At 42.1% G+C, this 17,641-nt stretch overlaps 1 protein-coding gene across 2 annotated transcripts in view; it reads left to right on the top strand.

Annotated features, from left to right (window-relative positions):
- olfm2a (olfactomedin 2a) overlaps positions 1-8,840 on the top strand; it is a 47,290-nt gene extending 38,450 nt beyond the window's left edge. For both annotated transcript variants that reach the window (XM_085157030.1, XM_085157028.1), the window contains exons 5-6: positions 5,987-6,093; positions 7,862-8,840. In XM_085157030.1, coding sequence (XP_085013156.1) covers positions 5,987-6,093; positions 7,862-8,536 — 782 coding nt within the window. In that variant the 3' untranslated portion in view covers positions 8,537-8,840. The remainder of the gene's footprint in view (positions 1-5,986; positions 6,094-7,861) is intronic.
- Positions 8,841-17,641: the final 8,801 nt, after the last annotated feature.

Here is a 17,641-nt window from a genome sequence, read left to right as displayed (position 1 = left end):
AGTCGGTGTTGATGCTAGACAACACCTCAATATGAATGGCACGAGTCGTCAAGCATTTGAAGAGCAGGCCCCAGCGTTTTTCATTTCTCCGACCAACCTTCACCTGCATTGGCCCAAAGCAGTCGATGCCTGTTGAGAAGAAGGCTGGCTGATGTAATCGTAGGCGTGCAAGGGGAAGGTCAGCCATCTTCGGGCTGGCAGGTTGGGCTCTCCATTTTTGGCACTCAGGGCAGGAGCGCTGTTCACTTCTTACGGCTTCACGGCCACGAAGAATCCAGTATTTCCTTCTCAACTCTGCAAACAATCTCTCTGCTCCTGGGTGTTTCAAATCACTGTCAGCCTGTCGGATGAGTAGTCTGGTGACTGGATGTTTAGGGTCCAATACTACTGGATGTATCACAGCAGCTTCCAAATCATGGCATCGTCTGAGACGACCACCTACTCTTATGAGTTGAAGTGACTTATCAAATTCCGGGTCTAGGCAAAACAGACGGCTGGATGAGTGAACTGGTTTCCCAGTGGTCAGGCACTGGATCTCATCTGGGAAACTGTCTTTCTGAGCAGTTCTCAGCAGAATAAGCTCAGCCTCCTTGTAGTTCCCTGATGTGAGATTGTCACCAGCCGCCCCGTGAAGGCACCTGGCTGTTTCTTCCAAAAGCTCGCTAAAACTGGTAAACTGCTGTGCATCAGGCAGGGAGATAGAGTCAGTAGACACAGCTAAGCAAGTTATTGGTTTACGCCGCTCCTCAGCAACGTCTGTACATGGTGTGGCTGGGTGCTCTGGCCACTGGTCTCGATGTAGCTGCAGAAACGGGGGCCCACATGCCCACCGGGACTGGACTGTGAGGTCTTGTAGCCTTTACCCCTAGTTAGATCATCTGCCGGATTGTCATATGTTGTCACATAACGCCAAGACTGGCTGTCTGTCAGTTCCTGGATCTCAGCTATCCGAGTTCCCACGAACACCTTGAAATGACAGGACTCTGACTGGATCCATGTGAGGACAGTGGTGGAGTCTGTCCATAACACCACTCTGCATAGTGATAGGGTGAGTTCTTTGGTCAGCAGGCTAGCGAGTTGAGCTCCAGTCAAGGCTGCACATAGTTCCAGACGTGGCATGGACATCTGCCGTTTAGGGGCTACCCTAGAGCGGGCAGTCTGGAAAGCAACTTCCACCTTTCCAGCAGCATCTTCCGTCCGTAGGTAGGCAACACTTCCATATGCCTGTTGAGATGCATCGCAGAAGATGTGCAACTCACGCCTACTGTCGGATTTGTCCAGCTCTGGGCTCACATAACAACGTTGTAGACTGATGTTGTCCAGATGCTGCAACTCACCCTCCCATTTGTTCCATGCAGAGAGCAGGTCACCTGGTAACAGGGGGTCATCCCACTCACGCTTTTTGTCCCACAGCTGCTGGACTAGTACTTTTGCCCTCGTTGTGAAGGGGACGAGAAACCCTAGTGGGTCATGCTGACTCGCCAGAACCCGGTAGATGATACTCATGGTAGGAGGATTCCTCTCCAACTGCATGGACTTGTAGTGCAGAGTGTCAGAGCAGCACATCCAGCGCAGACCTAGAGCAGGTTCTTGAGGGTCCATATCAGTTTGATTCAGCCACTGTACGCTGCTCTCCGATCTTATTTCCTTTGGTAGATGGCTGATGAGATCTGGGGTGCTGCTGGCCCACTGTCTGAGCTCAAATCCTCCCTCCGATAATAGTGACCGTAGTTTGTCCACAACCTCTGTGGCCACATCTGGAGAAGAGAAGCTCTGTAACCAGTTGTCGACATAAAAGTTCTTCTCAATGGAGTCAGGCACGTCATCTCCCTGGTCACTGTGGTCATGGACGTGTCGCTGGAGTGCATAAATTGCACAGCATGGTGAGCATGTTGTCCCAAAGGGGAGCACCTGCCATTCATACACCTTGGGATGGGTGTCTCTTTGCAGATCGCGCCAGAGGAAACGTAGTAGTGGCCGGTCCTCAGGCAGTAGTCTCACCTGGTGGAACATCCCCTTGATGTCACTGCTAACTGCGATGGAGCGTTCTCTGAAGCGCAGCAGCACACCAAGAAGAGAGGCCCCCAGGTTCGGGCCTGGTAAAAGCAACTCGTTGAGGTTCTGATCCCTATAGGTGAATGAGCAATTAAACACCACACGGTTTTTTCCGTTGTGTGTCACCATGTGGTGGGGGATGAACCATGATTCTTTGGAGGCCCTCATTTCCTCTTCACTGATTTCTCTGACATAGCCTGCTGCTATCAACTTTGCCATCTCCGCTTGATAAGCTTTAGCCTTCTCTGGGTCTCGACTGAGGCGCTTCTCCGTGCCACGTAGATTAGGGAGTACTGCTTCAGGTGGCACCCGGAGTGTAGGCATATCACTGACACGCAGAAGGGGAGTTGAATATCTGTTTACTCCCTCGACATTCAGTCTTGTCGTCTTTGCCTCCAAAAGCCTTGTAGCTTGCTCTTCCCTCCGAGACCGTGTCACTAGTTTCTCACTTCGATATGGGAGAGTGTCAAGTTGCCAAAGCCTCTCTACTTGACTATGAAGCTCTGATTGAGGAGAGGCAGTTGAGAGGAAGAGGCACTGTTGCGGTTGAGCAGGGAGGGGATTGGTCCCTGTAGTACCCAACCAAGTCTAGTCTTGACTGCAGCTGGTCCTCCAGGTAAGCCTAGGCGCACAGGTTTGATGGGTGTTACTAGGTGAGGACAGTCAGAGCCGATCAAAAGGAGTGGCTGGGCATTTGTGAAGGGCTGCAAGGGAAGCCTTCTCAAGTGTCTATATTTCTGTTGAAGTGCTTTCACAGGGTATGAATGTTCAGCCAAGCCTAGGTCATCAGCTGTGAATGCTCTCTCAATGGTGAATGTTCTGGATGGTTGGCTGGCAGGGGAGACTTTGACTGTCACTGATGCGCCATGCAAGGTTCTCAATCCTTGTCTCACCGTACGTAGAGTAAGACTCTCTGCCGTGCCCTGTAACTGCAGTATTTGAGTGGCCTCAGGGAGAAGGATCGTCCTCTCAGATCCATCATCCAATATGGCGAATGTCTCTAGGGTGTGCTCACCGTTCTGCAGCAGCACTTTGGTTATCTTCAGAAGTACTTGGCTACAGCCAGCACGCCGGTCTAGATAAAGTACCTCAGTAGATGGTTTACTCCCCAGCTCAGCGACGTGTTCCATTGGTGGATTGGGTGCAGCAGGTCTGAGATTGACTTCATGCAGGGCCTCTAGGTGTTTTCCCCTGCATGTCTTACACTGCACTTTAAGTCGACACTGAGCGGCCTGGTGGTGTCGCCCACAACGCCAGCAGCGATTGTTGGACTTAATCCAGGTTGATTTCTGCTCCTTAGTCAGCATCTTAAAGTTGACACATTGATCTAGGAAGTGCAGAGTGTTATTACAATACGGACAATAAGCTGTGGGCTTGTCTTGGACCTCAGAAGTGGAAGGGGATGTGGCTGAGGACCTTTGGGGGGCAGTGTTGTGTGTTGCACCATGCAGCACGGTGGTAGTCCTTTTGGTGGCTCTTTTATCTCTTTTCATGCTGCTCCTGTCTCTCGAGCGCTCCTCTACCTTTTCTGTGTGATCTCCGCCCTCTTGAATGACCAGCTCATACTCCAGCCACTCTGCAAAGTCTCTCAATGATGGTATTCCATCTTTCTGTGGGTAAAGGTAGCGGCGGAAAGCAGCACGTAGGTCTTGGGGTAGCTTCCGTGTCAATCTAGCAACATGAGACCCGCATTGCAGCTCTATGTGTCCATCTTCCCCAAGTTGCTCTAACATGCCGACCAGAGCGCGGACTCTCAGTGCAAACCTTCTGAATCCAGTTGTGTCACCTGGGCGGATGCTGGGCTCATCCATAAGCTCTGCTATCCTCTGCAGTGACAGCTGGTGCGGCTGACCGTAATGTTTGATGAGCGAGGCCATCGTGTCAGAGTAGGGGTGTGGTGAGTTACTGTAGGAGTCAGCAATTAAAAGAGCTTCCTCAAATTTAAGGTGGTCACATAAGACCTGATATTTGAACCTCTCAGTTGCATCAAAGGGGAGAATATTGTCTAGGGCAAGCCTTAATCTAGCAAACTGCCTGGGATCACCCTTCGTGAACTCTGGGATGGAGGGCGATGGTCCTCTGTAGGTCTTCTCCTTTACAGCTATGGCTGTAGTGGGAGCCAACACTTGTTCTGGGGGGAGCATGTTCGCGTCGAAACTAGGTCCAGCTAGTGATTGAGATAAGGGAGTGGACTGTGGTGCACGAGGCTGAAAGTCAGGAGCTTCAGTGACTGAGGGTTGCCGTAACTGTAGCTCTTGTAAGCGTTGGCTAAGCTCTTGTGCAATGGCTGGTAGTGGTGGAGGTGGAACAGACTGTACCTCTGGTAGATCAGGATGATCTCTCGGGAGAAAAACTGGGGGTGGTGGTACTGGCCATTCTTCAGCTGCATCCTGTGTGTAGGATATATTGTGCTGCTCTGGTCTCAGGGGCAAAGGCTGTGTAGTTAGAGGTGTGGAGGCACAAGTGTCATCAGCTGAAATGTAGCCCCCTGGTTGCTGGGCAGAACGTAAGTGGGTGGATCCCACTTGGTAATGGTGACATTACGATCCATCTGCCTCCTCATGTCTCCTACCATCAGCTGAAGTTGCCTGTTGTCCTCCTGCAGTTGCTGCACAATGTTCATGAACTCCTGAGGGATGCTGGATGACACTGGGGTCTGTCCTGCAGCTCCAATAGAACCAGGAGTCCGGGTGAGGGGCGTCATCTTGGCGTATCCCTCTCTAGTCTGCTGTTGCTCCAATGTAGCGGTAGGTGGCAGTGTGTAGCCTGCATACTGAGTCATCCATCCTGGTGGTCGCACAGCCCTCCGTGGACGTGCACCTGCTCTCTGGGGGTCATAATCCATCTTCACTCTCTGTAATCACCTCATCCGGCTCAAAGGACCAATTTTGTTATGATGATTTCTGATATGAGGTTCAGTTCTACAGTGGTGATCGCAGGGTGTGCACAGGTCAAGTGCCACTATGACCCTCCAGAAAATAACGAGGACAGGGGATGATCGTTCAGCTCTTTAATGGCAGATTTAGCGTGAATGTGGGTATATGTGTGTGTGGTTCTACAAACAGAATGGAAAAACAGAACACAAATTACAATCAAATTATAGACAACAAGAATCACCATATAACATATTACAGTCACATACTTGTCTTATAGGCCCTACTACTAAACTACTAAGCCTTTACTTATAGTCTGAACCATATTTGGCAACAAAGAAAATAAACATCTTTCCATCACTTAACTCTTGTGCCCCACTCACTTATGATGCCAACTAAAGAAGGTAAATACACATAACAAATCACCAACTCAAACCAAACTCAGTTTGGCCTAGGTGAACTTAGCTTAGCTTAGCCCGCTTAGCTTAGCTTAGCGATAACTTAGCTTATAGCAAATGTACAAACAGAGGATGTCCAGAGCGATAAATATATACAGGCTATCCTTCTTACACAAGAAATATCCTGTAACTCACCAGTCTTATGGACGCACACTCTCATTGAACCCACATAAACTGCTCCCGAGCATAACTTGTGAATTCACACTGCCTCCATGAACGCCATTTTTCATCCCAGTCAAAAACATTACTCACAAAACGGCCGCGCCCTCTAGTGGCGAGGCAGAAAACTGCATCACAGTCCTTTCCTTCAGAACAAGATGACTGCACAAAATATTTATCTACGCATTTATCTGAGATAATGGTACAAATAATACATTTTCTTAGTGTAAAAAAATTTAAACCTCTACAGTGAAAACAATTAAACTGAACAATCTGAACCAAACCAAATGAAATGCCATATTTCAGATGAACTATAAAAGAAAAATAGTTATAGATGATATAGATGATAGAGAAAACACCTGAGTGCATGCGCGTCTGTGTGGCCTCTTAGGTATGTAGGCATACATGCTTTCTTAATTCTTCTGCCTCTTTGACCTCCAGGCTGTGGGAAGCTCACTGGCGTCAGTAATCCCATCACAGTACGTGCATCAGGGTCAAGGTTCGGCTCCTGGATGACAGATACCATGATACCCAGTTCTGACAACAGAGTGAGTTTCTCAACTGCTGCATTTCACCAATACAGGAACACAGGATTATTATTATTATTATTATTATTATTATTATTATTATTATTATTATTATTATTATTATTATTATCATTAGGATAACCAAGCAAAGAGGATAACCACAGTCAACCTTCTCAGTGAGGAAAAAAAAGAAGAAAATATGTGTCAGGGCAGTGCCACTATACGCCACTTCAGTGACTGATGGACTGTTTTCCATGAGAATGACTTCTCATGAGCTTTCAAGGGGGGGAGACAGTGAGAAAAATGGGAATCCAAAGCTGTGCCACTGATGGATAGCGTATCTTTCCCTCCTCCATGTCTCCCTCTGTCACTACAACTCCAGCTGATTAATCACTTCATCATCAGTGGAGAAATGAATGAGTTGTTTGGGCAAAAGTTTTCCAAATCACTTGGGTAATTACCAGGAGTGTGCTCTGGACCCAAATGATATAGTAATGGGTTCAGCTGATCAGACATGACATGCAGTTTTGTATGGTCAGGCACATGGCAAGAAGCAGCAGGAAAGAGACAAGGGAAGAATAATATAGAAGATTAAGGCTGGTCTATGGTGACTGAGATGAAATGGTGGTGTTGGAAAAGCGGAAGACTGCATTATTAGCCATGTGTAGAAGAGAAGGGAAACTGATGAAGTTTAAGAGGAGAGATGAGCTTGGCCTTTTTCTTTCCTGCAATGAATCATAACAGCCTAAATAGGTGTTGTGGACAGAAAAGGTCAATTTTTGTGACTGAATGTCCTGATCTTTGTCTTTAATCACCTGGCTCAATCACTTCAATCTCTCCAAGTATTAATAGGCAGATACATCAGCAATGCCACATTAACATCCGCAGCAATAATCATAATCATTCTGGGGAAATTTCATTGTTGCTCATGAGCCAAAGGCAAAGGAGGAAAAAATCGGAATGTGCAAGAGCTTTGCTTTACTCAATTTCTGTCTCCTGCTCTATTCTAGAGACCTAAATTAGCAGGCATAGGAGAAACAACGCTTAATACTCTATAATCTCCCCTCCTACATAATTCAGCCGCTGTGTCTCTTCACCATCAGCTCCTCCCATACCCTTCCTTTCTCCTCTGTGCATTTGAAAATACTTACTCTACAATGGAGAAGGAAGCAAAAGTGGGACAAGAAAGAAACATTGCAGTAACAGAACCAGAAAAAGCAGCAGATCGTAGCAAAGCTTTCCTTCAAATGTTCTAGAGAAAAATAACGATCTAAGCCAACTGCAGTTTAATTGAATCAATTAAAAGCTGAACTGTGCCTCAGTGAGAGCACTGAGGGAATGAGATGGGAAATGCAGCCAGAGAGGGGCCATGTCAGTGGAGAGATCCGCTGAGAGTGCTTGAGGAAAAAGATAGAGTTGCTAAATGGATTGATTTTCTGTAAATGTGGACTGGAAAGGGCAAGGAGCACAAGCAGTGGTTGACTGCGAAGCGCAGGCAACATCTTCACTCCCACATGCCTGGCAGATCAGTAGCTCTGCACACACATCGATGCATGCACAACTCAGAGAATCGATATACACACACTCAAACAAGCACACTAAACATACACGCTAAACATTCTTATTTTAGGCCATTGCAGCTACTGATAATGAACTGTGACTTACAATTTCTTACAGAAAGGTCAAGTTTAACACAACAATATTTTTCTCCAGCAATCTCGAGACCTTCTCATTAACTTATTTTTCAGACCTTTTTTTCCTATGTTATTCATTTTTCTTTTTTCCACAGGTGTGGTCCATGGACGGTTACTTCAAGGGACGTCGGGTCCTGGAATATCGCACAATGAATGATTTCATGAAGGGCCAGAACTTTGTGCAACACTTGCTGCCACACCCTTGGGCTGGCACTGGTCATGTGGTCTACAATGGTTCACTGTACTACAACAAGTACCAGAGCAACATTATCATCAAGTACCACTTCCGTTCTCGAAGTGTGCTGGTGCAGCGCAGTTTGAGTGGGGCCGGCTATAACAACACTTTTCCCTACTCCTGGGGTGGCTCCTCTGACATCGACCTGATGGCGGACGAGAATGGCCTATGGGCTGTTTACACCACCATCCCTAATGCTGGAAACATTGTCATCAGCCGCCTGGAGCCTCAGAGTCTGGAGGTGCTGCAGACTTGGGACACAGGCTTTCCTAAGCGCAGTGCTGGAGAGTCTTTTATGATCTGCGGCACACTATATGTCACCAACTCCCACCTGGCTGGTGCCAAGATCTATTTTGCTTATTACACCAACACATCAAGCTATGAGTACACAGACATCCCCTTCCACAATCAATACTCCCATATTTCCATGATGGACTATAACCCCAGGGAGAGGGTCCTTTATACCTGGAACAACGGACACCAGGTGCTGTACAATGTCACACTCTTCCAGGTTATTAAGACTTCTGGAGACTGAGGACCCTCAGACTGACTGATTTAAATAATGCTGTGATTATTGTTCCGGGGTGTCAAAGGTGGGGGTCACAGACTATGGGAGGTGTGGGTTGGGGGCTTTAATGTATGGGTATAGGCTACGATTTTTTTTTTTAATGAATTTCTTCATAGAGTGCTATTACTCACATTCTCAAAAAACCATCCGACAGTAAGGTCGGCAAAGATACAAAGACTGAGCGCTTCTCTCTCTTTTTTTCTTTCTGTGATGAGTAAGCATGGTTCTTTTTATTTGTGATGATAAATAAATATCCTCTTTACCATTTATGCTTTTGTATTTCATTGTCACTTTGATTTCAAAAACCTTAGATGATTTTTTGGAAGAGTTGAAAAATCTGTCTGAAAATGTGGTTTCAAACTTGAAAGGCTCAAATAGGAGTAACATTTCCTTTGTCTGTGTTGTTAATGTTCCTGTTATTTCCTTGAAGCCTAGCTCAAACAGATACAAAGCACAAAAGATGCATTTAGAATAATATTGAAGCTATTTTTCTAGCCTGAAATGCTTAAACACACAAAATATGCCAAATGATACCATTTTAAACCAATTAAAATAATGCAATAATTAGATCTACTCTATTCTACCAAATCACAAGATGATGAAAGGACAGCATGAGAATACTGACAAGACCATTTCTAAGGTTGCATTAAATTATAGTTCTGGAAAAATCAACAAAGATTTTCCATCTGAAAACAACAGGGCACAGCACTCTGTGAACGCAGGATAATAAAATTCAAACAGCGTTGAATTTAACTGCAACGGGAACCACTTACATTTCATTTTACCAAGGTGAATTGAAAGTGCAAGCAAAACATCTGATAAAAAGAGCAGATGGTGGTGCAAAGGGTCGAGAAGAATCCACAGCAAATGAAAGACAGAATGTAAAAGGTATTACATTAGAGATGACACTTCTTTGTTATTGCTGCTTGTCAGGCTCCAATCTGCTTTAATCTTGTTAGTCCCACGGCTCCTCTCAGATGCTTTCTGCAGAAAAATGATAAAATGCAGACCACACAGTAGCACACGGCTCGCATGAAATTCTCAACCTGCAGACCTTTTATTGCATCTTTGTCATTATTTAACACTGAAGTATTTAAGAAGCCATACTGGCATTTTGTGCTGCATGGAGGAGACAACAGCCCGCTGTGCTTCATTTCAGTGCTTTCATCTATAAGGTTTGTGCATGCTTTGCAGGGGTTGTAACATAAAATAATATCGTAGATTCAACTTTTCTCCTCTTTGTAGTAACCATGGTGGATTTATCCTAGATGACCTTTCTATCAATAAGTGATATGCTGAAGAGAACCCCGATGAGTTCATACACAGTAGCAGCTGACATTTAAAGCACAATGCAATAAAAAAAGGTACAAAGCATCTAACAACATCAAACAGAAACAGTATTGACTGGGAAAAATAAATGTTTTGGAGCTACCACAATATTACTTCACATGTAAAAGTAACCGGTTAACAAAGAAACAGATAAAAGTTAACAACTGAATGTGCTCTTAACACAGGTCCACCACTCACTGCTCTCCCACTGCCCACACACACACACACGCAACTGGTTTTAAAAAGCAGTGCAGCACATCCTGAATTTGCAAGAATATATACAACAGACCAACCCATCACCTATAGTATAAATAGAATTTCACCTTTTAAAAAACTTTGTAGTTTATAGTTTCATAAGCACAGAATAGTATTTGAAGTTAGGCGTGACTGATTATGGCCATGAGTGGTAAAGACAGTACTGCATTTTCAAGCTAGCAAACCTTTCTTCTTAACAGAAAGAAAGCAAGGAAATAGTGACCCATACTAAACAGACAAATAAAGCCATGAGACTGGAAAGAGGCACTCCTCTGAGAAATGTGAATGGAATATTTATCCATTCCACAAAATACGACATTTTTTAAGCAGTGGGGTTGTTTTTTTTTTTTTATTAATGTTTCTTCAAAAGAAACAGAGTTCAAAACAGATCAGAATCAAAAGAGAGCTTTGCAAGGACTAACATATGTGCTGTTGTGCCACCCAGTTCTCACACTTAGTGCCAGTAGGTGTGGCAATAACAAAGACAGAGATCAGGGGTATAAAGAATAGCACCAAATTATTATGTGGTGACCCCATTTGTGTATTGTATCATCACGTCTGTGTCAGTCTAGATCATCTTCAGCTAAGGCCAGTTTGTCAGAGCACAACCCCCTGCTGCCAAGCAACAGTACTTATGTGCCATCTTTCCTCAGGATCATCTTAAGGATAAAAGACAGTAGACTGAAAAAGGTGGTTGTGATTCAGGGCGTGTAAAAATATACTGTAGTAAAAATTCAGAAGCGACATGTCAAATGTTTTTAAAAAAAATATCTATGAGGGAAAAATATATTATAAGTTAGAGCAAGAGGTATTAGTTGAATAGATAAATTGAATTTAAAAAATAATAATTAGTGAAAGATGGTGGTTTTGTGCTTATTAGCTAAATAAGTGTTTTTATTGTTCCATCAGAGTATGATTAATACAGTATGATGAATAAAGTGTGGATTCTCAGATTTAATATCTGAACAAAAATATTACATCAACCCCTGTGAAACAGTTTTCTATTTGCAAGGCCTTCAATGTATTAACCATAAAAAATGCAAGCAATGACGCATGAAGTCTTGAACTCATGAATATCACCAACGTGTGATTTTCCTTCTTTCTGGTTATATGCTTAGCCTTTATATCAGTTATCTTCAGTTCTTATTTGTGTGTTAATCATTCTGCCTTTAGTTTTTTCTTCAGTAAAATGCATGTTCAGTCAGGATGAAATTAGGGAACTAACTTAGCTACTGAAGAATATTCCACTTTCTAGCTTTATAATACTCCCTGCATTGCTTTAGTAGCATTTTGGGTGATTTTTTAAAGTGTAATGAGAAGAATTTTACTGGATTTTTGCTAAAGTGAAAAGCAGCTCTACACACTTCAGAATGTGTTTTGTTTAATTATGAATTAACACTAGTGACGCAGTGCTGACATGGAGTGATTATGATATAACAGAAGCATAAGAATTGACACATGTGCAACAGTACAAGAAAAATCATACGTAAAGCAAAAAACAGAATTTGCAAATTAGTACACGTTTAACAAGCTTGAAAGCCAGTATCTGGTATGAGACTTTATTCTTCAACACAGCCTGAACAAAGCTCTTGGGCAGCTTTGTTGTAATTTCCTTAAGTAGTCATATCGTTGGAATGTCCTTCAGGCTTCTTGAAGGATATTCAGAGTTCCTCTTTGAATGTTGCGTGCCTTTTGTTCTTTTCTCTGTCAAGATGATCCTCATACGGCTTCAGTAATGTTGAGGTCCGGGCTCTGGGGAGACCACTGCATAGTTGATACTGTTCCATTGTGCATCTATCCAGGTATGCTTGTGCTGCATTGTCAGTTTGTTCAGGATTGTTGTTATGCTGAAAAAAGAAGCCACTGCTAATCAGACAACGTGTTTGTGGATTAAAATCTGATCCAAAATGCATACCATTGCTTCTATGAAGTCATAATTTCATCATCATAATTCCATAGATTATGAAAAGATCCCCAGCCTCACTAGATAAATGAACCGCTAAACCACAACAGAGCCTCCACCATGTTTACAAATGTAGACATATACAAATTTTAGACAGTCATTGTTTGACCTTTTACCAGACCTCCTCTGTACATGTTGATGATGATCTGAAACAAAATTGTCCCATTTGGATTCATTGCTAGTAAGCTTTTTTTTTGGCTAAAAGCTATTTGGGAATCACATTGTTGAGACAAAAATACTATTTTATGACTGTCAGACTGTGATGTCTTTGACACTTCCTTTGAGCGATACATAGGTCAGCGTTAAAACAGTTTAACAAACAAAACACAATCCTCTTAAATGTCCACAAATAAAAGGGCAGGACTGAAAATAAGTAATAATAAGTGAACCAATATTCAAGACCACTTTAAAACATTACAAGAAAGTCTGCCTCATTGGAGGTGAAACATAAAGAAAGAAGTGGTGTACTGCCCGGTACTGTAAATTGAATAAAATCATTTACCACCAATTTAAAGTGTGGATTTAATTAAAAAATTCATAGTGACAATGTTTCAGATGTTAAATTGGGATTAAGGTTAAATTAATGGTTAAAATGTTTGAAATGACTTGCTGTGTTATTATTTCATCATTCCAGGCTGGACAGTAAAGTATAATTTTACAGCAAAGTTGTTGATTCATGTCATTTGTGGTAAAGTATGAAAGAAAGTTCATGTGGAAAGACCTTTAGCTATTTCTGCAGTTGCATTTTTCATTGTTGTTGGAGTCAGCTGTGACTTTGCACATTTTCTCGTGGTGCAAAGTCACAGCTACAGGACCCCAGGAAAAACAAAACAACAAACTTTAAAATTAAAGTTTGCATGAATAATAACCAAGGCAGAACGTATTAACCTACAGAAATCTCTCAGCATGAGCAGCTTCCGTTAATGGAGAGCTGAAATCTAAAAAGAACAATAGGCGACAGAGTGGCTTTGCCGGTTTGATTTACTTAAAGTGGTTATGAACATGCATTCGCACATGCAGTCGGACTGATTGAGTGCAGGTGGCAGCGACAGAACTGGCTTGATAGAGTGCATGGGGTGAGATTCATCGGCAGTAGCGGAAATACAGAACAGCTCAAGAATTAAGAAGCAAAGCCAGTTCCAGTTTAATCACGCAACCATCCTCGAGAAGAAGGGTTTGTTTTGATGGAAACACAATCATCTTTGTGAGTGCAGCTGGTCCTGAGACACTCCTCTTTGATTAAACTTGAGAGTACATTGGCTTTCTGTCCCTTCTACTCATACAGTAGGTCATGCAGCAACTTCTGTCCTCTGAAAGGAAAACTTGCAAATCACCCCAGCCTTGTTTTATGCATCCTTTCACTGTAACCTTTTACATCACCTTCCTCATTAATTGTCCCCTCAGCCACACTTGGAACAACACCCCACGTCTTGTTCAGATTCACAGTAAACATTTCCTCTACTCCCTGCCCCTTGAGGTGACACAGAAACGCTATGAACAGGGCTTTGAACATTTGTTTCCTCATGATTAAACATAACTTGCACTCAGTTTCCTAATTTTTTCCACATTCCATATTCATGTTTGAACTCTAAAGGCATGCAAAGGTGCCGGGTTATCGAGATGGAATAATGGGTTAGCTGGAGAAGACGCTAATTTACTCGACTCACCTCTTTGGAGAACCTTCCTCATTAATGTCCTCTTTAATTGTGTTTTAAACTTCCATTGATTCAGCCCTTGCATCCCTAATCTCATTAGGTGCTGTTTTATGAAGGAAGGACAGTAGATCCATTCTGGGCTGCAACCACCGGCGATTCCATTTTATAACCTGATGTCAGAACACTGCACTCCTCGCTGAGGCAGTAAAGGTTTACCATTGAACTGATTTTTTTATTTTTTTTATGTCTCTTTCCGTAATTACAGTAAGATGCTGTTGGAGAAAACAGATGAAATTTTAGCTCTGGTGTGCCAGAAGGGAAAAGAAGTCAGGATACATAAATACAAACATCACAATGTAGCCACAAGCTGAGCAATAACAGGCTGGTAAGTCAATATAACTGAAAAAAGAAACTTTTAGAAAAAGGAAAACACTTTTCACCAGCTAAAAAAATGAAAGATGCTAAAGGAGCCACAAATCACACCCATATACAAAGGGAATCATTATATTACTTTTTCACCAGGTGGATTAAAATTGCAAAGATTTTAATGCACATATATTTCTCTTAATAAGTCACGATCACTGTCTAAATTAGATAGCAAATCTATTGTAATCAATAGATTACAATATGTGCCCACTGATGCACATATTGTAAGTCTCATATAAGCTATTTGCAGTGTTAGGATCGTGGAGTTAATTGGTTCACTGTTGTAGCTTCACATTAGCAGTATTTAACTGGTGAAATATGCATTGGCTTTTATTATGAATTCTACAAAGAAAATACAAGGTCATTGTCTGCAAATTTAGCATGTTTTCCTTTAGTGAGTCTGCTAAACAAGAAAACTGTAATGTCTTACAGCGAATTAGTTTTTCTTCTATTACTCCATGTAATGTTTAAGAGTCTTTTATGAAGAGCTTCAGGCAACAGGCTTTTTGAACAAAGGTCACTCTCCCCCAAACTGTGTTTTTCAGACTCATTCCACTTGCAGCATTAAATCCCAGAATGATGGGGAAAAGGCCAATCTTTGTCTGCTTCATCCATTAACCCTCTCAAGCCCAAATTACGTTTTTTGTTGCTAATGCACAACCAAGTCCTGCAGTGGTACTTCTGAGTAAAAAAAAGGGTTAATGAGAGGGTTAAAGTGACAACACTTTGATTGGTAGCATTAAACTGCATTTGCTTTTACTGCTGATAACTGCAGGTGACCGTGCTCTGTGATGTTTTAAGAGAGAGGGGACTTTTTGTTTAAATGGGCCATCAGTAATTGTGGAGGGCAGAATTTTACAAAAATATTTAAATCATTCTATTCAGTTGATATTTTTTGTCATGCATGTTGTTTGAAAGTTTTTCTAGCTCTTCAAAATTGTTCAGGGTTAGCCAAATTGGATAGAGAGGCTCTAGCTGCTCAGTCACTGCAAGCCTCACAGTTTTCACTCCTCAACAGTATCCTGTTCTTGAGGAGCAACAAAAGCATATTTTAAATGCTAAAAATAGCCTCTGTACATATTCTGTATTCACATCGACCATCATCAGTTGCCTGAAATAGCACAATAGAGCCACTCCTATCTGCAGTGCCAAGTTTCCTAAACATATACCACTGAACATCATAGCCAAATACGTAAACGTTCATTCTATATTCCCAAAGGATTTCACTCCTTATGTTCTGAGAGTTGAGAATTCTCCCTGCAAGGTTTGTGCCCAGCACTTCAAAACCCTGTCATTATAGAGTAAGCTAATGACAAAACAAAACAAAAAACAATTCTCAATTTAAAAATAATACGTAAAATGTGGAAAACCTGAAAGTTTGAAGACTTCCTGAATCCTCCTGCTTACTTTAATAAAGTATATGTAGCTTGTAGATACTGCAGGTGGTATCAGTATCTGCTCTTCTGGTATTTGCTCAGCTAGGCCGACCAAACCTACATTGGTCTCTGACAGATACTGGATAATGTTTTTGCTTAGAATCACTGCAGAATAGTTGCAGTTTCAGGCAACCTGCTGGAACTGACGATTGCTGATGTCAATGCAGAATATCTACAGCATTTATATTTAGCAGCTAAGCTTTTATTTTGTTGCTGCCCAAGTACGGGAAACTGTCGAGGAATGATTATGATATTACAGAAATTCTCTTAAGCTTACATATTAGTGCTTCTGGTGGAGGTGAGTTTGAAGAAAGAAATCGGTTTCAGACTTGGTGCAAACAGTATGGGCACTTTCCTCTCAAAGCATTGCTCTATCAGGCCTGCAGTGTTCAAAACATGAAGGGATAACTGATATCCTTTTGAACATTATAAGGAGCTATTTTGAATAAATTCTCATTCTAAGGCACCAGCACAGACCAAAAGCTTTCATAAATTGCTTATAAAGTGTTACTAAAACATGAATCACTGGATATTTTCTCTGTTACGCAGGTTAAGCACTGCTTAGCCTACTTAAATCAAGAAACCTCCCAGACTCTGAACATAACTTCAAAGCAGGATAATAGTCATAATAAGTGTTTTTAAACAATTTTTATGTGTTGTGTGTGTGTGAGTAGGTGTGTGTGTGTGTGTCCAATTCAGCTCATTTGAAATATTGCCCATTTAAAAAACTGCAGAGAAGATGGCAACATTTCTATTTTGATCCAGGAAGTATTATATTAAACATGTAAAGAATGGAAGTGGAGCTGTTATCAGCTAAAGACCTGAATCATTGTCACTTTTACAGCTTGCTAATTAACCAGGAAAATTCACACGATTGCCTTTGTTCTCTTTCTTTGGATTATGACAATTTGCTTGTAGTGCCAATAGACTCACTGCAAACGGAACTGAGAAATAGTGTCGCAAATGAGAGCATTTTCAAAATTTACTTTTTTGCATTAAACCAGAGGGAAACATTTTGACATGTTTTTATTGCAGTAAGTTATTATGTTTTAGTTTAGCGTTAATTGGTCCGACCTACTTAACACCATATTGGGTTGTATCCCATTACCAAAATCAGTATAGGTAGGGGGTTTGTAATCTTATAAATGGGGAGGGGGGGGGGGAACGCTCAGGTTTGTTTGCTAGTATTTTTCACTGGCTGGAAGCTAATATTTAAACTGGATGGATGTGTTTATTAAAGTAGTTTCTGTTTTCAGACAGGGTGCAGATATATGAAACATGCTCAGAAACGCAGGGCTGCTCATGAGCAGCAATAGAATACAGGAAACTTCAAATATGGCAGGCTAAATAAGAAAGTTCAGGCAAGGAAAGTAAAATGTTGTGAAGGAGACAGAGTGACAAGCAAAGTGAAATCCAGGTTAGGTGAGAAGACTGTCAGAGACCAGGCCTCCTGTACTGTATGTCACGGAGACGATATGCTGTTCTCTCCCCCAGAAGATCAAAAGAGATGTGCGGGGCTCTCTGAAGAGACAGAACTTTTTCCTCTTCCTCTTTCCTCTCTGTTCTGTGACAAATTACATTTTTCAAAGAGAGGAAAAAAAATGTGATCCATCAAAAAACACCAGAGCATGGCCTGCAGTTGTAAGCTACAAATATACAGAACTATAGCTGGATTAAAGTGCCCAAATTCACAGGACATCACTCCATGTCCAGGACCTTGCTCTTGTAAACTGGACTTCATAGGTTTTTTTTTTTTTAAAGTTAAATAGTTTTAATTGTGAATCAGAACAAGTTTGTCTCTATATGCATTATATTTGCTCTGTATTTTTTTTTCATAGTAGATACATGAACTAATATATTTTGACTTTGTGTGAAATACTACCAGCTCACAACAGAACCTGCTGTTTTTAATTCACACCTGCCCCAACAGATGATTACAGATGACTTCCCTTCAGAGCAATCCATCTGACTGAACATCAGAGCAACACAATTATTACAAACATGCACA

The sequence above is a fragment of the Neolamprologus multifasciatus genome, chromosome 4, assembly GCF_963576455.1.
Source record: "Neolamprologus multifasciatus chromosome 4, fNeoMul1.2, whole genome shotgun sequence".
In the NCBI taxonomy this organism is placed as follows: Eukaryota; Metazoa; Chordata; class Actinopteri; order Cichliformes; family Cichlidae; genus Neolamprologus; species Neolamprologus multifasciatus.
Note: the sequence above shows the minus strand (reverse complement) of the source record. Positions and strands in the feature narration are given on the sequence as shown.